The following is a 24068-nucleotide window of genomic DNA, read 5'->3' on the forward strand; positions in this document are numbered from 1 at the left end:
CCCAGCCACGACCCATCTTCAATGCTTTTACTGAGGGAAGGAGGTTGTTGGCCAAGATCTCGCGATACATGGCCCCATCCATCCTCCCCTCAATACGGTGCAGTCGTCCTGTCCCCTTTGCAGAAAAGCATCCCCAAAGAATGATGTTTCCTGTCCAGGCTTCACGGTTGGGATGGTGTTCTTGGGGTTGTACTCATCCTTCTTCTTCCTCCAAACACGGCGAGTGGAGTTTAGACCAAAAAGCTCTATTTTTGTCTCATCAGACCACATGACCTTCTCCCATTCCTCCTCTGGATATCCAGATGGTCATTGGCATTTTCAGACGGGCCTGGACATGCGCTGGCTTGAGAGGGGCTGCGTACTGCAGATTTTAATCCATGACGCGGTAGTGTGTTACTAATGGTTTACTTTGAGACTGTGGTCCCAGCTCTCTTCAGGTCATTGACAGGTCCTGCCGTGTAGTTCTGGGCTAATCCCTATCACTCTCTCATCATGATGCAGGCCCCGAGGTGAGATCTTGCATGGAGCCCCAGACCGAGGGTGATTGACCGTCATCTTGAACTTCTTCCATTTTCTAATAATTGCGCCAACAGTTGTTGCCTTCTCACCAAGCTGCTTGCCTATTGTCCTGTAGCCCATCCCAGCCTTGTGCAGGTCTACAATTTTATCCCTGATGTCCTTACACAGCTCTCTGGTCTTGGCCATTGTGGAGAGGTTGGAGTCTGTTTGATGTGTGTGTGACAGGTGTCTTTTTTACAGGTAACGAGTTCAAACAGGTGCAGTTAATACAGGTAATGAGTGGAGACAGGAGGGCTTCTTAAAGAAAAACTAACAGGTCTGTGAGAGCCGGAATTCTTACTGGTTGGTAGGTGATCAAATACTTATGTCTGCAATAAAATGCAAATTAATTACTTAAAAATCATACAATGTGATTTTCTGGATTTTTGTTTTAGATTCCGTCTCTTATATATATATATATATAATTTATTATTATTATTATTATTATATTATTTTTTTTTTAATCGGTCAACCTCTAATCTGTACTTTACTTTACTATTTATATTTTGGAAACTTTTACTTCACTACATTCCTAAGGAATTATGTACTTTTTACTCCATACATTTCCCTGACACCAAAAAGTAGTCATTACATTTCTCATTTTTAATATATTTTTTTTACCCCCTTCTCCCCAATTTCATGGTATCCAATTGTTAGTAATTACTATCTTGTCCCATCGCTACAACTCCCGTAAGTGCTCGGGAGAGACGAAGGTTGAAAGCCATGCGTCCTCCGAAACACAACCCAACCAAGCCGCACTGCTTCTTAACACAGCGCGCATCCAACCCGGAAGCCAGCCGCACCAATGTGTCGGAGGAAACACCGTGCACCTGGCGACCTTGGTTAGCATGCACTGCGCCCGGCCCGCCTCAGGAGTCGCTGGTGCGCGATGGTACAAGGATATCCCTACCAGCCAAACCCTCCCTAACCCGGACGACGCTAGGCCAATTGTGCGCCGCCCATTGTACATTGTAGAATAATAGTGAAGACACAAACTATGAAATAACACATGGAATCGTGTAGTAATCTAAAAAGTGTGAAACAAATCAAAATGTATTTCATATTTGAAATTCTTCAAATAGCCACCCTTTGCCTTGATGACAGCTTTGCACACTCTTGGCATTCTGTTTATGTTCTTAACCCTGGGCAACATGGGCCTGAGAGGTTGACAGGGATATCCACAGTACTCCCCTAATTATACATTTTTCAACTCAATACTATTCCCCAATTTTTTTTTTGAAAAGACATAAATGCATTTTAATTTAATCTTTCTACAGAATGTGTGGAATTGCAGGAAATTAACTTAAAGTGCAACATGAAAATGTATATTTTCTTTAGTTTGTTATACCACCGTCATCAAAATTGCATGACTTTTAACCACTTTAAAATGGACATACATCCATAATTTCAAAGCTCACTACATTGAATTACACATAATTTAAAAGACAATTTCACAGAGAATGAAACAAACTGGACAATTCCGTATGTAGTAACTTACTTTGAAGAGATGGTGATTGGGTCTAAATAGGTGTTGGGCATTTGGTAGTCTAAATCAGTGTTCTTGACATTAACTGCCATTTGCTGAAAGTCTGACTCTAACCAAATGCCAACTAATTTTCCTCGGCTTCAGAAGCCACTACATTCACCAAGTTGTGTGTGGTTATCCAATATATTCTTGAGACTTGCCCAGAGGAAAATGTCCGGTCCTGAGTTTCTGAACAAAATTAAACCAAAATATTTAGACTGACCTTTTCCAGTGACCTTGAAAAATATTTAATGCCATTTTTGTTTGCACATTTTAATACAATATTTCAGAAACATTTTAATACAAAAAAGTATATATATATTTTTTATCTACATTCAACTGGTAAAAGTTGACTGGGATATGATAAAATAAAAATCCCTATTAGGGTGTGGTGCTTGGTCTTAAATGTTGGTTCGTCCTGCCATGCACTGCCAAAGTCATAGTAAAACTCCTTGTATGCCATTTTTAACTCACTCAAGTTGTATTCTGATTATGAGGGGGTCCCTGATGAATTTGCTATCACAAAAGGGTTCCCCGGCCCCAAAGTTTGAGAACCCCCTACTCTACTGTACTGAACTCTGTTCTGTACTGAACTCTACTTTTCTGTGATGTACAGTATTGTACTCTACTGAGCTGTACTGTACTTTGATGTCMAAACTTGTGAAACATAGATGTCTATTATTGGTTCAGATTTGGTCCAGACCGGACCAACCAAATTTGGTCTTGATTGGGGGCTCATTAAAATAATAGCCAGTGTGTAGAATAATACCCCAATATGCAAAAGAGGATATTGTGTAGCTATTTAGGCCACATCACCATGAAGAGAATATTATAATTTTTTTACCTTTTATTTAACTAAGCAAGTCAGTTCAGAATAAATTCTTATTTACAATAGCGGCCTACCGGGGAACCTCGTTGTTCATGGGCAGAACAACAGATTCTTACCATGTCAGGTCGGGGATTCGATCCAACAACCTTTCAGTTACTGGCCCCACGCTCTAACCACTAGGCTACCTAATTATGATATCCATAATTAGGCATTTCTATGTAGTAGAGTTCAGGGACCTATGATGAAATTCTGTTACCGGATGTAAATCCACGTCACTTACAGTAGTTCAATAACATATGTTTTAAAGTCGATGTGTAATGTCAGAGCTCACACCATTCTTTCTGCGGACATTGTTGAATCGTAATTCAGAGCAGATATTTAACAGACCCCCCCCCCCAAAAAAAATGTACCTCCAAAAAGGGAGATTTGACCAAAATTCTGTTACCAAGCTTTGCATCTACACAGTTCTTCCTGGAAATCAAATCAAATTGTATTTGTCCTATGGGTCATAAGCACATGTGTAGACTATCGATGAAATGCTTACTTACGGGCCCTTCCCAACAATGCAGAGAGAGAAAAATAATAACATATGGAATGAATATACATTTACATTTACATTTAAGTCATTTAGCAGACGCTCTTATCCAGAGCGACTTACAAAAATTGGAAAGTTCATACATATTCATTCTGGTCCCCCCGTGGGGAATGAACCCACAACCCTGGCGTTGCAAGCGCCATGCTCTACCAACTGAGCCACACGGGACCACAGTTTGAGGTCCCGTGTGTAACAATATACAATGAGTAACAATATACAATGAGTAACAATATACAATGAGTAACAATAACTTGGCTATATACATTGGGTACCATGTCGATGTGCGTTGGTACGAGGTAATTTAGGCATATACACTACCGTTCAAAAGTTTGGGACCAGCATCCTGGAGTCGCCTCTTCACTGTTGACATTGAGACTGGTGTTTTGCGGGTACTATTTAATGAAGCTGCCAGTTGAGGACTTGTGAGGCGTCTGTTTCTCAAACTAGACACTCTAATGTACTTGTCCTCTTGCTCAGTTGTGCACCGGGGCCTCCCACTCYTTTCTATTCTGGTTAGAGMCAGTTTGCGCTGTACTGTGAAGGGATTAGTACACAGCGTTGTACGAGATCTTCAGTTTCTTGGCAATTTCTCGCATGGAATAGCCTTCATTTCTCAAAACAAGAATAGACTGACGAGTTACAGAAGGAAGTTCTTTGTTTCTGGCCATTTTGAGCCTGTAATCGAACCCACAAAGGCTGACGCTCCAGATTCTCAACTAGTCTAAAGAAGGACAGTTTTATTGCTTCTTTAAATCAGAACAACAGTTTTCAGCTGTGCTAACATAATTGCAAAAGGCTTTTCTAATGATCAATTAGCCTTTTAAAAGGATACACTTGGATTAGCTGACACAACGTGCCATTGGAACACAGGAGTGATGGTTGCTGATAATGGGTATCTGTACGCCTATGTAGATATTCCATAAAAAATCTGCCGTTTCCAGCTACAATAGTCATTTACAACATTAACAATGTCTGCACTATTTCTGATCAATTTGATGTTATTTGAATGGACAATAAAAATTAAAAAATCTTTCAAAAACAAGAACATTTCTAAGTGACCCCAAACTTTTGAACGGTAGTGTATGTACATATAGGTAGGGATAAAGTGAATAGGCAACAGGATCGATAATGCACAGAAGCAGCAGGGTAGGTGATGAGTCAAGAGTTAGTGCAAAAGGGGTCAATGCAGATATTCCAGGTAGCTATTGGTTAACTATTTAACTAACTATTTAGCAGTCTTATGGCTTGCTGGTAAAAGCTGTTCAGGAGCTTGTTGGTTCCAGACTTGGTGCTTCGGTAACGCTTGCTGTACGGTAGCAGAGAGAACAGTATGACTTGGGTGCCTGCAGTCTTTGACAATTTTTACATAGCATTTTGCCAGCCTCAGTACATGAAAGGCAATATCAACACACAGAGAGACTTGTAGCCTAGTGCATATTCTGCTTGATAAATTCAACTCACTGGTGTGGATAGGATGTTTTTCCCTGTAAGCGATCTAAGACTGGAATTCCAGATTGAATCAAATCTGCTATAATAGGGTTTACTGTTTATGCTACATCTTCGTTTTACACAAATATTGCCCAACCACTTTACAGAGCCCCAAACTATTGTACAACATTATTTGACACGGAATAGAAATATGTTGTTTAGCCCTGTGTGACCAAAACGTGAAATATTACGAAAAATGGAATTGGTCCTGTCTGACGTTTCTGTGCACCTATCCATTTCAGTCATCTAGTTACATTACGAGTACAGTCATTTTGCCCGTCTTCTACGCTGTTCCTGTTGCCCCTTTCCTCTGCTGTGGTTCTGTCTAAGCACTGCCATATGAAAGGATTAGCGATGTACAAAATGTTGAGCGGGAAGAATCCACGGAGGATTAGCTCGTCTTGCAGAGCAAGACATGCAAACCAGGCCCGACGCCTTTTGTGTGGCGCTGCTGCAGTACCTTCTCAGTAACGGCCTGTGTGCCCAGGTCTGATCTGGTGGGTGGCATAGCGGGCATAAGTTAACAACGTTGCGCCTGCCCAGGGAAGGGATATCTTGATGCTCTCCCCCCCCATGTTTTATTGTAGACTGGCACTGTGATCTGTGTGTGGTGTGTTGGAGGCAGAGGAACTTTTAAGATAAGCAGGGCGGGTGAGTCAGAGAGAGGTCTGCTGTCCCCCTCCTGTGCCACTGTTAGCTGCTGGGCACACCGGGGCTTCACACACACAAACGGAGAGCTCCCGCCTGGCACGCGCCACAGGGTGAAGCCAGYGGAGGCCCCTCATGACACCCACACAACACGCACTCCAACAGGGCAGCAGAGGCTCCCTCCAAGCCCCCCTTGGGCCTAACCCATCATGACGTACCAGTCAGATACACTGTAATTGCAAATTTGTGGTTTTCAGCTACACTTTGATTCTTTTCCATCTTCAACGTCACAGCGGCATGATCCTTTTTATTACTGCTTATCTGCAATGGAGCTGATGCCCTCGTCACATGGGAGCTTTGCCAAATGATCCACATTCCCAGTTACAATACCAAGTGTTACAGTAAGCTCGTTATTTTACAGTAACGGATAAGGTTGTACTGTATCTACAGTACAATAGCATACTGAAAGGATCACGCTAGGCTTTAGAAATGGAGATTGTTGTCTGTCGATTTTTCTGTAATAATAACCTGGGTTAACCGTGTCCCTGTTACTGTGCCTCTGGTGTCCTAGGTTGTTCTCAAACTGCTGTCAGAATGTTAGATGCTACTACTGTACGACACCAACAGAGCCTGTCCGTCTTGTTGCCAGTGACCGATTTCTCTTTTCTCTGTTTTCACAGTGACCTTTGACCACTTCCAGATTCTCCGGGCCATTGGGAAGGGGAGCTTCGGAAAGGTAATGAAGCCAGAGCTCTGTCTCTACTCTCTATCTGCTCTTTGTGCGTACATTTGTTCCTGGGAGGAGTGACCGCTACGCAGCTTGAAGGCTTGGGGGAGATCCAGTACCTCCAAGCAGCCAGCTACAGATATGTGTGTGAGGTTTGCGGGCAGGCGGTGGCTGCCACCGCTCAGGACCCTGGGTAATTCTGTGGCACTAATTACCCCCTACAATCATTATCCTCAACGAGGAAGCCGAGACGGTCTGGTAAAGTGGGCCTGAAGTAATTACTTTTGAATAATGATTAATCTAAACCGCAGCAGTTAATTAATTTAGCTGTGGCTGCATTTTTGTTTCTTTTTAAATGTAATCTCATGTCAGCTGGGATGTAAGTAGATTTGACTTGCTGTCTTACATCTAATTACAGACAATAGTAAGATAGCTCAGATCGTTATTTTGCTCAATGCTTATCTTTGTGTAATGAAATGCCAATAGGGAAAGTGTGCGTGTGTGTGTGTGTGTGTGTGCGTGTGTGTGTGTGTGTGTGTGTGTGTGTGTGTGTGTGTGTGTGTGTGTGTGCGCGTTGTTTTGGAACTAAATACCACAACTCTTCAAATCCCATCTCAAGTGACATTATGGGTTTTGATTGGTACTCTTGTGCAGTAGTCTCAGTTGAGCATAGTTTGCATTTGATGTGTGGTGAATAAATCTGTATGGTCCTGCACAACAATGTGTGTATCCAGCCACACTTTATAATCATGAACAATATAAAAGGAGGACTGTGCTACGTAGGTTGAAAAAAAGCTTATCTGCAGTTTGACTCTTAAAATATCATGACGAACTGTTATTTGTTCATTATACTTGCTGTCTACGCAAGCCTTTTTGCAATCTTTCCGCTTTGCTCTCATCAAAATCTTTTTGGGGCGGCAAAATAAGTGTCTCTTTTATACAGAAAGTCAGCCCCGGCTGCAGAATACATTACCATCTGAATTGATGTTCATTTCACTTATTGCTTCTTTCCCTCAAGCTGCTGTCACTACCCTTATGATGTTAGAGGAAGTATGACATCCACAGCACCCAGCCAGGGCTTTAAAGGCTGAGCCATTAGACACAACAGGCCATAGACTAGCGTCCAAAAGGGTATTGCATATCACTGGATATGAAAACCCAGAGGGAGAGGAGCCCTGACAGTTATGTCTCTCTCACACACGTACGTGCTGACACATTTTTTTTTWTTTTWACATTTTAGTCATTTAGCAGACGCTCTTATCCAGTGCATACATTTTATTACATTTTTTTTACATACTGAGACAAGGATATCCCTACCGGCCAAGAGCAGACGCTATTATCCAGAGCGACTTACAGTAGAGTGCATACATATTTTTTAAATATTATTATTATTATTATTATTTTTTTTTTTTACATACTGAGACAAGGATATCCCTACCGGCCAAACCCTCCCTAACCCGGACAACGCTATGCCAATTGTGCGTCGCCCCACGGATCTCCCGGTTGCGGCCGGCTGCGACAGAGCCTGGGCGCGAACCCAGMCCAGCCTGGGCGCGAACCCAGAGACTCTGGTGGCGCAGCTAGCACTGCGATGCAGTGCCCTAGACCACTGCGCCACCCGGGAGACACACAGGCATGTGTATGCGCACACACACATGGGTACACACATACACTTGTACACGCATTAAACACATACAGTTGAAGTCGGAAGTTTACATACACCTTAGCCAAATACATTTTCACAATTCCTGACATTTAATCCCAGTAACAATTCCCTGTCTTAGGTCAGTTAGGATCACCACTTTATTTTAAGAATGTGAAATGTCAGAATATAGTAGAGTGATTTATTTCAGCTTTTATTTCTTTCATCACATTCCAAGTTTACATACACTCAATTAGTATTTGGTAGTATTGCTTTTAAATTGTTTAACTTGGGTCAAACGTTTCGGGTATCCTTCCACACGCTTCCCACAATAAGTTGGGGGACTTTTGTCCCATTCCTCCTGACAGAGCTGGTGTAACTGAGTCAGGTTTGTAAGGCCTCCTTGCTCGCACATGCTTTTTCAGTTCTGTCCACAAATTGTCTATAGGATTGAGGTCAGGGCGTTGTGATGGCCACTCCAATACCTTGACTTTGTTGTCCTTAAGCCATTTTGCCACAACTTTGGAAGTATGCTTGGGGTCATTGTCCGTTTGGAAGACCCATTTACGACCAAGCTTTAACTTCCTGATCGATGTCTTGAGATGTTGCTTCAATATATCCACATAATTATCCTCCCTCATGATGCCATCTATTTTGTGAAGTACACCAGTCCCTCCTGCAGCAAATCACCCCCCTGCCACCCCCGTGCTTCACGGTTGGGATGGTATTCTTCGGCTTGCAAGCCTCTCCCTTTTTCCTCCAAACATAACGATGGTCATTATGGCCAAACAGTTCTATTTTTGTTTCATCAGACCAGAGGACATTTCTCCAAAAAGTACGATCTTTGTCCCCATGTGCAGTTGCAAACCGTAGTCTGGCCTTTTTATGGCGGTTTTGGAGCAGTGGCTTCTTCCTTGCTGAGCGGCCTTTCAGGTTATGTCAATATAGGACTCGTTTTACTGTGGATATAGATACTTTTGTACCTGTTTCCTCCAGCATCTTCACAAGGTCCTTTGCTGTTGTTCTGGGATTGATTTGCACTTTTCGCACCAAAGTACGTTCATCTCTAGGAGACAAAATGCGTCTCCTTCCTGAGTGGTATGATGGCTGCGTGGTCCCATGGTGTTTATACTTGCATACTATTGTTTGTACAGATGAGCGTGGTACCTTCAGGCATTTGGAAATTGCTCCCAAGGATGAACCAGACTTGTGGAGGTCTCCAATTTTTTTTCTGAGGCCTTGGCTGATTTCTTTTGATTTTCCCATGATGTCAAGCGAAGAGGGACTGCGTTTGAAGGTAGGCCTTGAAATACATCCACAGGTACACCTCCAATTGACTGAAATTATGTCAATTAGTCTATCAGAAGCTTTTAAAGCCATGACATCATTTTCTGGAATTTTCCAAGCTGTTTAACGGCACAGTCAACTTAGTGTGTGTAAACTTCTGACCCACTGGAATTGTGATACAGTGAAATAATCTGTCTGTAGTGAAATAATCTGTCACATCTACAGTTGAAGTTGGAAGTTTACATAGATTTAGGTTGGAGTCATTAACTCGTTTTTCAACCACTCCACAAATTTCTTGTTCACAAACTATAGTTTTGGCAAGTCGGTTAGGACATCTACTTTGTGCATGACAAGCAATTTTTCCAATTTCATCTAATTTCATCTAATTTCCAACAATTGTTGGAAAAATTGCTTGTCATGCATAAAGGAGATGTCCTAACCGACATGCCAAAACTATAGTTTGTTAACAAGAAATTTGTGGAGTGGTTGAAAAATGAGTTTTAATGACTTCAACCTAAGTCTATGTAAACTTCCAACTTCAACTGTAGATGTGACCAAGTATTTGGCCTTCAGGTAACCTTCCATGTAAGGCTTGTAAACTATAACGTGTCTGGTAAGTTGGTCTAGCCTTCAAGTGAATGTTTGTAGCCCAGAAGGGATATGGATGAGATGTTAGTACTCTGTAGCAGACCAGGGTTCAAATACTATTTCAAATATCTCAATTACTTTCACATACATGTTGAGTATTTAGATATGTTTTGTTTGAAAAGACAAGTACTTGAATATGGGAATATATTTGGAAATACACTTGGAAAGTATTGGCATGTGTTTGAAAATACACGGACTCAAATACACTCCCATGCATTTAACCCAGATATTTAGAAATAGTATTTGAAATAAGTATTCAAATGGCGTACTATTTATAGGAAATTATTAGAAAATGCTTTTAAATACATCCAATAGAAGTAGTTGATTCKGGACACATTATTTGAAAATACTCAAAGTATTTAAATAACAAATAATCAAATACACATGTATTTAAATCAGTCTGCTCTGTAGTAAACATTGTTGTTTAGAAGTTTACCCATAAAGCATGAGTCCTCTACCTGTGGTGTTTTTTGTCATTTATCATCTTTCATCTGACTCTTAAGGTGTGTGTGTGTGTGTGTGTGTTTGCAGGCTAGGTTGTAGATAACACTTCCTTGTAGCTCAGGGTCTGATTGTAGATATGTGATGGGAAGGTTGTGCAGGCAGACGGACAGAGAGACATTTGGCTCAATGACTCGGACTCAGACTTCCAGACCAAGTTTTTAACAGTTTGGAGGTCATCTTGACCCGACCATGGGGAGCTGTGTGATTGTAGCTGCACTTGGTATGCATGCTGTTACAGAGCAGCATGGTCTTCCTACCAATAGGGGACTGTCACACGGGAGAATGTGCTGACCGTGTGTTTGTGTGTGCTTTATGAGGTGTGTTTTGTGGTGTTTGGGGTTTCACAGCACGAATGGGTCTTTTCCTCCGTGTATTATACCAAAATAGTCCCTGCCGGGTGTGTACTTGTGCGAGCCAGGCATGTGTGGGGAGCCCGCCTGTGGGGAACGAAAGGAGGCTCTCAGTGGGAGAACTGTTTTGGAGCTGCGGAACCCCACCGAGACCACCTCTCCACGGGCTCTCTAAAAGACATCCTCTTTGGGCGCTGATACAGGCTCTTGTGCCTGTCCGCTCCTGCATGCGTACACCCACACACCGCTGCTGTCTGTAGGAGTGGCTGCCTTCCCATCTTCCTGTGATGGGTGGTAGTAATAGAGGAATTGGAGAAGGAGGAAGGTCTGGTTATTTCTCCCGGTCGCGATGGAGAGTGACGTCGTCCTACTTGTGAGGCCGAGCAGCCTGCCGTCCCCTATGGCGAGGGGAAATGGCCCACATACGGGCTGCGGAATAATTGCCTCTCCCCCTGTTGCTCTCTGTGCTCTCTGGTCCAGGAGTGGTCCATGGCGCCACTAGACTCATTAAGGCCCTTGCAACAGCTCTGTGTGTGAGAAGAGACTCCACGTAAAGCCGCCCAGCGTGGGGACCACCACCGGAGACGGTGACAATAGAAGACAGAGACGGCTCCTTAACGGCAGCAGGTATAGATTGACAACAGTCTCAGCCTCTCAGTGGAGAGCAGGGCACAGGAAGGTCAGAGGAGAGATGTCAGCGATGTCACAGAGCTTGGTTAAGGTCGAGTTGACAGCGGAGCTCAGCTGGTGGATTCACAATGTAAAGGTCCCTCTCGAAGTGCTGTGCGAAGACTCGTTATGATATGGCTCCTGTGGCGGACTGGCAGTGACAGTGAGAGGAAAGAGAGAGGCAGGGGGAGCGGAGGAGGGGGATAACAGACCAGAGAGATAACATGGAGAGAAAAGGACACACAGACAGGGCACGCAGACGGGACACGCAGACAGGTAGGGTTTTGTGCTGCTGACGTGTCTGTCAGATTGTATGGTAGGTATCCACATTGCCTGTCTCCAGAAAGGTCAGGGTGATCACTGATGACAGGTCTTTGTGATTGGTTCTATATCAGGCGGAACAGCACGATATGGCTGTGTCTGAAATGGCACCATATTCCCTGTACAGACCGCTACAATACCCCATAATGTCAAAGAGGAATTATGTTTCTAGAGACGTTAACAAGTTAATGAAAAAKGAGAAAGCTGGCTGTCTTGAGTCAATAAGTATTCAACCCCTTTGTTATGGCAAGTCTAAATAAGTTAAGGAGTAAAAATTTGCTTAACAAGTCACATAATAAGTGTGCAATAATAGTGTTTAGCATGAGTTTTGAATGACTACCTCATCTCTGTACCCCACACATGCATACAATTATCTGTAAGGTCCCTCAGTCGAGCAATGAATTTCAAACACAGATTCAACCACACAGACCAAGGAAGTTTTCCAATGCCTCGCAAAGAAGGGCAACTTTTGGTAGCACASAATKAATATCCCTTTGAACAAGGTGAAGTTAATAATTACACTTTGGATGGTGTATCAATACACCCAGTCACTACAAAGATAAAGGARTCCTAACTCAGTTGCCGGACAGGAAGGAAACTGCTCAGGGATTTCACCATGAGGCCAATGTTGACTTTAAAACAGTTAAGAGTTTAATGGCTGTGATAGGAGAAAACTATTGWKGGATCAACAACATTGTTGTTACTCCACAATACAAATCTAATTGACAGAGTGAAAAGATGGAAGCTTGTACGAATAAAACTATTCCAAAACATGCATCCTGTTGGCAACAAGGYACTTTTGTAATACTGCAAAGAAAATGTGGCAAAGCAATAAAAAAATATCCTGATTACAAAGTGTTATATTTGGGGCAAATCCAATACAACACATTACTGAGTACCATTCTCCATTATTTAATTCATAGTGGTGGCTGCATTATGTTATGGGTATACTTGTAGTCATTAAGGACTRGAAAGTTTTTCAGGATAAAAAAGAAATGTAGGGACCTYCCGAGTGGCGCAGCTGTCTGAGGCACTGTATTGCAGTGCCAACATGTACTGTGACATACTGAAGCAGAGCATGATCCCTTCCCTTCGGAGACTGGGCCGCAGGGCAGTATTCCAACATGATAASGACCCCAAACACACCTCCAAGACGACCACTGCCTTGCTAAAGAAGCTGAGGGTAAAGGTGATGGACTGGCCAAGCATGTCTCCAGACCTAAACCCTATTGAGCATCTGTGGGGCATCCTCAAACGGAAGGTGGAGGAGTGCAAGGTCTCTAACATCCACCAGCTCCGTGATGTTGTCATGGAGTAGTGGAAGAGGACTCCAGTGGCAACCTGTGAAGCTCTGGTGAACTCCATGTCCAAGAGGGTTAAGGCAGTGCTGGAAAATGATGGTGGCCACACAAAATATTGACACTTTGGGCCCAATTTGGACATTTTCACTTAGGGGTGTACTCACTTTTGTTGCCAGCGGTTTAGACATGAATGGCTGTGTGTTGAGTTATTTTGAGGGGACAGCAAATTTACACTGTTATACAAGCTGTACACTCACTACTTAACATTGTAGCAAAGTGTCATTTCTTCAGTGTTGTCACATGAAAAGATATACTCAAATATTTACAAAAATGTGAGGGGTGTACTCACTTTTGTGATATACTGTATATGTAAAAAACTATAACAATTATGGAGCTAAGCACRGGCAAAATYCAAGAGGAAAACCTGSTTGTATGCTTTCCACCAGACACTGGGAGATGAATTCACCTTTCAGCAGGACAATAACCTAAAACACAAGGCCAAATCTACACTGAAGAAACCACACAGGGAATGTTCCTGAGTGGCCGAGATTCAGTTTTGACTTAMTAAATCTGCTTGAGAACCTATGGCAAGACCTGACAATTGTGACATTTTTCAAAAAGAATAATAGGAAACTGTTGCACAATCCAGGTGTGCTGTAAACGCTGCTAAAGGTGATTCTACATATATTGACTCAGGGGTGTGAATACTTATGACAAAAAAACTAAATTGAATACATTTTAAATTCAGGCTGTAACTCAACATAATGTGAAAAAGGGGTGTGAATACTTTCTGAAGGCACTGTACATAAACAGTGAGTAAACAACAGTATATACAGTTGAAGTCGGAAGTTTACATACACTTAGGTTGGAGTCATTAAAACTTGTTTTTCAATCACTCCACAAATTTCTTGTTAACAAACTATAGCAAGTCTTTTAGGACATCTACTTTGTGCATGACACAAGTCATTTTCCCAACAATTGTTTACAGACAGATTATTTCACTTATAATTCACTGTATCACAATTCCAGTGGGTCAGAAGTTTACACACACTAAGTTGACTGTGCCTTTAAACAGCTTGGAAAATTCCAGAAAATGATGTCATGGCTTTAAAAGCTTCTGATAGACTAATTGACATAATTTCAGTCAATTGGAGGTTGTAACCTGTGAATATTCAAGGCCTACCTTCAAACTCAGTGCCTCTTGCTTGACATCATGGGAAAATCAAAAGAAATCAGCCAAGTCCTCAGAAAAATAATTGTAGACCTCAACAAGTCTGGTTCATCCATGGGAGCAATTTCCAAATGCCTGAAGGTACCACATTCATCTGTACAAACAAATAGTATGCAAGTATAAACACCATGGGAGTACGCAGCTGTCATACCCTCAGGAAGGAAACGTATTCTGTCTCCTAGAGATGAACGTTACTTTGGTGCGAAAAGTGCAAATCAATCCAGAACAACAGCAAAGGACCTTGTGAAGTTGCTGGAGGAAACGGGTACAAAAGTATCTATATCCAAGGTAAAAACGAGTCCTATGTCGACATAACCTGAAGGCCGCTCAGCAAGGAAGAAGCCACTGCTCCAAAACCACTATAAAAAAGCCAGACTAAGGTTTGCAACTGCACATGGGACAAAGATCGTACTTTTGGAAAATGGCCTCTGGTCTGATGAAACAGCAGTAGAACTGTTTGGCCAACAGGATGCATGTTTTGGAAAAGTGGATGCTGCAAGCGAAGAACACCATCCCAACCGTGAAGGCGGGGGTGGCAGCAATCATGTTGTGGGGTGCTTTGCAGCAGGAGGACTGGTGCACATCACAAATAGATGGCAAACACGAGGAAGGAAAATTATGTGGATATATTGAAGAGCAACATCTCAAGACATCAGTCAGGCGAGTTAAAGCTTGGTCGCAATGGGTCTTCCAAATGGACAATGACCCAAGCATACTTCAAAGTCGTGGCTTAAGGACAACAAAGTCAAGGTATGGAGTGGCCATCACAACGCCCTGACCTCAAATCCTATAGAAATGTATGGCCAGAATTGAAAAAGCTTGTGTGAGCAAGGAGGCCTACGAACCTGACTCAGTTACACCAGCCTGTCAGGAGGAATGGGCCAAAATTCACCCAACTATTGTGGGAAGCTTGTGGAAAGGCTACCCTTTAACGTTTGACCCAAGTTAAATAATTTAAAGGCAATGCTACCAAATACTAATTGAGTCTATGTAAACTTCTGACCCACTGGGAATGTGATGAAAGAAATAAAAGCTGAAATAATCATTCTCTCCTAGTATTATTCTGACACTTCACATTCCTAAAATAAAGTGATGATCCTAACTGACCAAAACAGTGAATTTTTTACTAGGATTAAATGTCAGGAATTGTGAAACTGAGTTTAAATGTTATTTGGCTAAGGTGTATGTAAACTTCTGACTTCAACTGTAAATGGATTATGAGGTGACCAGCGTTCTATGACTCGTATACAGTGCATTTGGAAAGTATTCAGACCCCTTGACTTTTTTTCACATTTTATTACAGCCTTATTCTAAAATTGATGTTAATATTTTTTCCCCCTCATCAATCAACACACGACTATCCCATAATGACAATGCAAAAAACAGGTTTGTAGAATGTTTTTGCTAATTTATTAAAAATACCAAAACTGAAATATCACATTTACATAAGTATTCAGACTTTTCACACAGTACTTTATTGAAGCACCTTTGGCAGCGATTAAATCCTCAAATCTTCTTGCGTATGATGCTACAAGCTTGGCACACCTGTATTTGGGGAGTTATTCCCATTATTCTCTGCAGATCCTCTCAAGCTSTGTCAGATTGAATGGGGAGCCTTGCTGCAAAAGCTATTTTCAGCTCTCCCCAGAGATGTTYGATCRGGTTCAAGTWYGTGCTCTGGMTGGGMCACTCAAGKACATTMAGAGACTTGTCCCGAAGCTAYTCCTGTGTTGTCTTGGCTGTGTGCTTAGAGGCGTTGTCCTGTTGGAAGGTGAACCTTTGCCCCAGTCTGAGGTCCTGAGCGCTCTGGAGCAGGTTTTCATCAAGGATCTCGTTGTACTTTGCTCCGTTCATCTTTCCCTCTCTCCTGACAAGTCTCCCAGGGCCTCCCGCTGAAAAAGATCCCCACAGCATGATGCTGCCACCACCATGATCACGGCAAAGGATGGTGCCAGGTTTTCTCCAGACGTGAGGCTTGACATTCAGGCCAAAGAGTTCAATCTTGGTTTCATGAGACTAGAGAATCTTGCCTTTTGGCAAATTCCAAGCGGGCTGTTGTGCCTTTTACTGAGGAGTGGCTTCCGTCTGGCCACTCTACCATAAATGCCTGATTGGTGGATTGCTGCAGAGATGGTTGTCCTTGGTACCACCTCCCTGACCAAGGCCCTTCTCCCCCGATTTCTCAGTTTGGCCGGGCCGCCAGCTCTAGGAAGAGTCTTGGTAGTTCCAAACTTCTTCCATTTAAGAATGATGGAGGTCGCTGTGTTCTTGGGGACCTTCAATGCTGCAGAAATGTTTTGGTACCCTTCCCCAGATCTGTGCCTCAACACAATCCTGTCTACGGACAATTCCTTCGACCTCATGGCTTGGTTTTTGCTCTGACATGCACTGTCAACTGTGGGACCTTATATAGACAGGTGTGTGCCTTTCCAAATCATATCCAATCAACTGAATTTACCACAGCTGAATTTTAGAATAAGGCTGTAACGTAACAAAATKTGGRAAAAGTCAAGGCGTCTGAGTACTTTCTGCACTGTACATGTGACATTTTTGCAGGGCTGAGTACCGGGCAGGTAGCTTGCTAGTGATGGCTGTTCAACAGTCTGATAGCCTGGTGATAGATGCTGTTTCTCAGTCTCTCGATCCCGGCTCTGATGCTCCTGTACYGTCTCTGTCTGCTGGATGGTAGCAGAGTGAACAGACCATAGCTCTGGTGGCTGAGGTCCTTAATGATCTTTTTGGTGGCCTTCCTTTGACACCGAGTGCTGTAAAATCCTGGGGGGCAGGCAGTGTCCCCCCCGGTGACCTGGGCTGACCGCACCACCYTCTAGAGAGCCTTGCGGTTGAGCGGGGTACAGTTGCCATACCAGGTGGTTATACAGACCGACAGATTGCTCTCCATRGTGCTTCTATAGAAGTTTGTGATGGTCTTGGGGGCCATGCTGAATTTCTTTAGCCGCCTGAGGTCGAAGAGGTGCTGTTGTGCATTCTTCACCGAGGTGTCATTGTGATGGGACCATTTCAGGTCTGCAATGATGTTCACAAACAAGGAACTTTAGCTTTTGACCCTCTGCACTACAGGCCCTGTCGATGTGGATGGGGGCATGTTCCCTCTTCTGTCTCCTGTAGTCCACAATCAGCTCCTTTTGTTTTTTTGTGTTGAAGGAGAGGTTCTTTTCTGGCACCACTCCTCCAAGGCTCTCACCTACTCCCTATAGGTTGTCTGTCGTGTTGGTAATCGGGCCTACCACTGTTGTGCCGTCAGCAAACTTAATGATTGAGTTGGAGTGGTGCGTAGCCACGCAGTCATGGGTGAAAAGGGAGTATAAGCAGGGGGCTGAGCACACACCCCTGTGGGGACCCCCGTATCCAACCTAACATACTATTACAGTATTGTAAGGAACGGTTTGAATGACAGATATTAGTCATATTATATTTTTCCAAATACCCACTAAAGCGTGCAGCGTGTTACTAAGGGTTTCGTCTCACACAGCCACAGTTGCTGCGAGACGAAAAGTAGTCATAATTTATTGACTGCTGGCAGGCTGTTGTTTGGACCTCCATACACTTACAGTGGGGAGAACAAGTATTTTGATACACTGCCGTTTTGCAGGTTTTCCTACTTACAAAGCATGTAAGGTCTGTAATTTTTATCATAGGTACACTTCAACTGTGAGAGACGGAATCTAAAACAAAAATCCAGAAAATCACATTGTATGATTTTTAATATTCATTTTCATTTTATTGCATGACATAAGTATTTGATCACCTACCAACCAGTAAGAATTCGGCTCTTCACAGACCTCTTAGTTTTTCTTTAAGAAGCCTCCTTTCTCCACTCATTACCTGTATTAACTGCACCTGTTTGAACTCGTTACCTGTATAAAAGACACCTGTCACACACTCAATGAAACAGACTCCAACCTCTCCACAATGGCCAAGACCAGAGAGCTGTGTAAGGACTCAGGGATAAAATTGTAGACCTGCACAGGGCTGGGATGGGCTACAGGACAATAGGCAAGCAGCTTGGTGAGAAGGCAACAACTGTTGGCGCAATTATTTAGAAAATGGAAGAAGTTGAAGATGACGGTCAATCACCCTCGGTCTGGGGCTCCATGCAAGATCTCACCTCGTGGGGCATCAATGATCATGAGGAAGGTGAGGATCAGCCAGAACTACACGGCAGGACCTGGTCAATGCCTGAAGAGGAGCTGGGACCACAGTCCAAAGAAAACCATTAGTAACACACTACGCCGTCATGGATTTAAAATCTCTCAGCGCACGCAAGGTCCCCCTGCTCAAGCCAGCACAGTCCAGGCCCGTCTGGAGTTTGCCAATGACCATCTGGATGATCCAGAGGAGGAATGGGAGAAGGTTTGTGGTCTGATGAGACAAAAATAGAGCTTTTTGTGATAAAATCCACTCGCCGTGTTTGGAGGAAGAAGAAGGATGAGTACAACCCAAGAACACCATCCCAACCGTGAAGCATGGAGGTGGAACATCATTCTTTGGGGATGCTTTTCTGCAAAGGGACAGGACGACTGCACCGTATTGAGGGGAGGATGGATGGGGCATGTATCGCGAGATCGTTGGCCACACAAACCTCTTCCCTCAGTAAGAGCATTGAAGATGGGTCGTGGCTGGGTCTATCAGCATGACACCGACCCGAAACACACAGCCAGGGGCAACTAAGGAGTGGCTCCGTCAGAAGCATCTCAAGGTCCTGGAGTGGCCTAGCCAGTCTCCAGACCTGAACCCAATAGGAAAATCTTGTGAGGAGCTGAAAGGATCTGGAGAAGGTCTGTATGGAGGAGTGGGCCAAAAATCCCTGCTGCAGTGGTTTGCAACCTGGTCAAGAACTACAGGAAACGTATGATCTCTGTATTGCAACCAAGGTTTCTGTACCAAATATTAAGTTCTGCTTTTCTGATGTATCAAATACTTAGGTGTCATGCAATAAATGCAAATTAATTACTTAAAAAATCATAGGAATGTGATTTTATGGATTTTTGTTTTAGATTCCGTCTCTCACAGTTGAAGTGTACCTATGATAAAAATGACAGACCTCTACATGCTTTGTAAGTAGGGAAACCTGCAAAATCGGCAGTGTATCAAATACTTGTTCTCCCCACTGTATATCCACAGGATGGTGTGACGGAACTAGTAAGATGGGAAAGCTCTTTCATCCTTCCCCGGCACTAGGAGGGCGACAGTTCCTGAGAAAACAAACTTTCCTGTTGAGCTCTACTATCCCGCTCTGAGGCCAAGCTCAAGCAGTCAAATGGAGGCTGTTTTGTTATTAATGACTATGGCAGCCTTAAAAGTGCGTCATGTAGCTCTGAAAATGGCCCCCAAGCTCGGTAAACATTTTCCTCCTGCCTGTCACTAGCGATATAAGGGAAGACGGCGAGGGGAATGAATTAAATAAAGGGGATTATTTATTCTTCTCTCTGTGACTGACAAGTTCATCAGTCTGAAAACATACAGTATTTGCCTTGCTCATCACTGCCTCTCGACAAAACAGACAGCTAGAGCCCATGTTACGTCCTATTGTTTGTTTGTGTGTGTGTGTGTCTAGGAGTATGTTATTTTATGCTTACATCACTCTCTGTTTCAATCACTGTAGTCTGTTTGCATACAGTATGATATGCGCTACACTATTATGCTGACAAAACCAAACCTATCCCTCTCACGCAACACCCTGCCTGAAACCCCAATATGAGATGTTGATATACAGTATGTGAGCACTTGTATTTCCCCAGAAACAGGAGCACATAGTTTAAAAGTCAGTTTAGGGTCTATGAGGAAGTTCTTCCCTCTCATCTCTTAAAGCAGTGGTCATCAACCGGTCAATCGCGATCGACTGGTCAATCTTCAAGGCATTCCTAGTCAATTAGCAAATATTTCTGAAGAAATGCCAACGATAAAGCCTTGYGCTTCTATTTGATATTTTTTTTGTCATGCACTGTTGGCTGTAGGTGTTCCCATTTTTAACCGTAACATTTTTCTGAAGGGGCACACTCCACCTACCCGGCGGACCAGGAGAGCTAAATCAGGAGAGGGAAATCAAGTGTGCCTTCTGCGTTGGCCAATCGGATAGCTCAAATCACTGTGCCTACAACTTCCACGACTGCACAGCAAAGTTTGATACTAGCCTTCCTGAGACGTATTAACTTTTAAAACCATGACCAGGGAGAGAGAGACTGTCAAATAATACAGCAAAGAGCTGCTGTTTTTATGAGTCAGTTCATGTTTGTTTTTATTCAACACTTTTACAAAACTTAAAACATGCTTCTCCCTACTTCCACTCACGCTACAACCAGTGCTGCAGCTGCAATGAATGAGTAGCCAAGTGTAGGCCTGCATTTTCATTATTAGCAGCTCGTTGTGTCTATTTTAATATCGAAGGCATATTTCACTTTCTCTGGTCATAGGAACAACATGAATTTGTGCATGAGGCAGAAATAATGTGGTGCGACTCAGGTTTTGCCATCAGGTGGATGATGTGTCCCCTCTCCCTAGTCAGTCTCACCTTCGGAAAGGTAAGAGCAGGGACAGTGGGAGGCGAACCCTCTGCTGCTCTCTCCCTCCTTCCTCTGAAACTGACCATCAGATGCAGGTACAGTAAAATAGATGCAGTCCAGTAATATCAAAAAGCACATTATTTGCAAATTATTTCAATTTATCTATGCTCAGCCGTGCTTCGCATGTAATAGTTTTTAAATATAATATGGTCTGAGAAGAACAATATTGGCAGGCCAAGCATTACCAATATGCTGTGATATTGTTTAAAGCCTACTGCACGCACGAACCTCATTCCTACATAACTGTTTTTATTAGGTTAATGTTGGTTAGGCTTACAATTTTTAAGTCATGTTTCAAAAAAGAACCTGGCGGTAGGTCTAAGCTTGCTTTTTAAATCCAAAAGTAATCTTGACTCCGAAAAGGTTGGGGACCACTGTCTTAATGGGTAAGAAGCATGAGTTTTKACTCACCAATGTAACAACATAGTGTGGTCAAAGACATAAGCTGTGTTCGAATACTCATACTAACTGCACTAACCYGTACTATTTGTGACATAAATTGAGTATGTAGTATGCTTAATGGTCATAGTATGGATATAGTTAGTATGCCAAAAATTCCTGGATGTCATACTACATTTGCCAAAATACGAAGTATATAGGCAGTGGACACTATTTCCCTGCTTTTATGGCCCATAATGCAATTCTTCAGAAAATGAGMGTGGCTTCACAGCGTTTTCAGATTGGAAGAAAATGGCGGAAAATATGCAGCTGAAGTCCGACGAGAGCGGATACAAATGAATTGCTTTAACTCATTATGACAAATGTTAAGAAAATGTTGAGCAATGTAATAAAGTAATGACTTTTCAAGTAAGTTACGTAACACGTTATGTTGGCTGACAATTTGTTAGCTACGCTATCCTTACGAACTGCATACATTACAGCAGTATGTACCTGTATGTTAGCTAGTTACGTAACGTTAGTTGGCTACTAATACAYCGAACTTGCCAAGCAGTATATTAACTATAATCTAACTAACTACCCAACGTTTATTGACTTGATTATTCACGTCATTCTTAGCAAAGTGGTATAGTTGTGGTGCGTTTTCAATGGACAGTGTTAATTCTGCCTATCTACTCTGATTTCAGAGCACTCTCGTCTGAGTGTGCCAGAGCGCTGAATAACTGATGAATTTATGAACGYTCAACACCCGTTGAATATATGGCCGGTGTAAGTAAACGTCTGCAAAAAAAGCGCAATTAAGTTGTTGCCAGCAGCACCGTTAGTCACCAATGCTCTGGACAACATGAAAACAGCCTAACCAGCTCTGCTGGGGTGAGTAAAATGGTCAGAGTGAGGTGTCATTTGTGTCTGGAAATAGCTAACAAGCTAGCCAACGTTAGCAAGTTAGCTTTGGTGCTTGACTGCTGTTGTGAGGTCAGAACRCTCGGATCAACCCTACTCGGCCAGAGCGTCCAGTGACACGCTCCAAGAGCGAAATGCTCAGAATTTACAAACTGACAATCTGACAACGCGCTGGATTTACGAACGCACAGAGCGCACTCTAACCGCCCTCTGGCACTCCAGATAGACATTTTACGATTTCATGTGTGTTCATAAATTCTATCTCGTCATTTGTTATGCTAACAAGCTAGCAAGAGGATGCATAGCAACAGCATCAACTTCCGGTAGACTAGTATGCTCAACTGAAAGGATACCGTTCGTTTACAGTATACTAAAATTAACTAATAGTATTGTTAGGTTCTAAATGAACCAAGTCAAACTCGCGGATGATTAGTAAAGCTTAAACCAAGTTTATTCACCCATTGGGTTATACAGCTGCATAAGACATGGTTCCACCAGTGGTAGTATATATATACCCCAATTTGGGGTGGAATCTCCTCCTCCTCTCTAAATATTACATTTTTGTTGCTAGGCAGGAAATTAAGTGACGCGGGCAATAAACTGTTCCTTCTCCCTTAACGTGACCTGACCTGACCTCGGCCCCCTTCCTCCCTTAACCACATCTCTCCACCCTTATCAGTGCCTGCCAACGCCTTTCCTTCACTCAGTACATTCCAAGCTTAATTGCCTCCACCATATACATTCCTCCTACAGATAACCATTAACTTCTGGTGTAGACCCTAGACTATAGCACTCAATATTTCATTAGGATACCTGATAATTAACACTATTCCAAGTTTAGGTGTCAGAACCCAGAATCCATCAGTATGTAGTATATACTCATTAAGTATGTAGTATACAGTATGTTAGTATGGGTATTCAAACACAGCTTTAGTAACTTAGTTGTAGTCATGATCTGGTTACCTATTAGTACAAACATAGTTATGTTTTTGGGTTATTAAATATTTATAAATTATTTCCATATCTTCTAAACTACCCACAATGCACTATTTCTCAACGTCATATGGAGGATTTACTATGTGCTACCAAGTTCGTATGCTAGCTCGGTAGCTAGCTCAAGCTCAAAACGAAAGAGAAATCATACCTGCTTGCTCTAATTGTGTAATACCTCGTCTGTTCTCCTTTTTGTCTTGTCAACTTTTACGGAATTTTCTCTGAAGTAGGCTACGGGAGTTTTGTAACTTTTTCCACCTTGGCTTAGTGCTAGTGTGCTAGCTGCCAGATATCTGGAATCTATCTATTTTGGATTCGCTATATAGTTATTGGATTTCCCTGACTCTCCCTTGGGCTGATGTAGAGCCCGCCTCACCTTTGCTTTGGTAGTTACTCAGCCTGCACTTTTTAAAAAGTTTTTCCATCGGATGGACCCAGCCATCAATCTGTAAGTCTCTGCTCACTTTTTGCTTTTGATCTGTGGTTATGTTTTAGTTGTGTTGTGTTCTAGCAGATCTCCAGGCGTTGGGCTCTAGCTTGCCAGCCATAACCGTGGTGGTTGGCTAGGCTGGCTAGGCTAATAGCAAGTTGGCTAAATACCTAACATTTTCTGGCTAAGATAACTGCATACAGCTAACATTCTTTGATAACTGGTTAGATGCCATTATGCATTTAAAAATCGTTAGTTTACTTTAATGTAGCTGTAAGGTAGTTGTTGATAGCACTGACTGAGTCTGCCAGTTCCTAATGTAATGTTACCAGGCTGGTAGGGATAATGTTAGCAGGCTAGGAGGGCTAACGTTAACAGGCTAGTTGGCTAGCAACCTTGCAAGTTGATTTGTAACAAAATACATTCATAAAGTATT

General features: G+C 42.8%; 1 protein-coding gene across 1 annotated transcript in view; it reads left to right on the forward strand.

Moving 5' to 3' along the window:
* The window catches only part of LOC111978070 (serine/threonine-protein kinase 32C), a 99854-nt gene that overhangs the window by 38428 nt on the left and 37358 nt on the right, over nucleotides 1–24068 (forward strand). Inside the window, exon 2 of the mRNA XM_024007863.1 lies at nucleotides 6324–6379. Coding sequence (XP_023863631.1) covers nucleotides 6324–6379 — 56 coding nt within the window. The remainder of the gene's footprint in view (nucleotides 1–6323; nucleotides 6380–24068) is intronic.

Source organism: Salvelinus sp. IW2-2015, linkage group LG18, assembly GCF_002910315.2.
Source record: "Salvelinus sp. IW2-2015 linkage group LG18, ASM291031v2, whole genome shotgun sequence".
NCBI lineage: Eukaryota > Metazoa > Chordata > Actinopteri > Salmoniformes > Salmonidae > Salvelinus > Salvelinus sp. IW2-2015.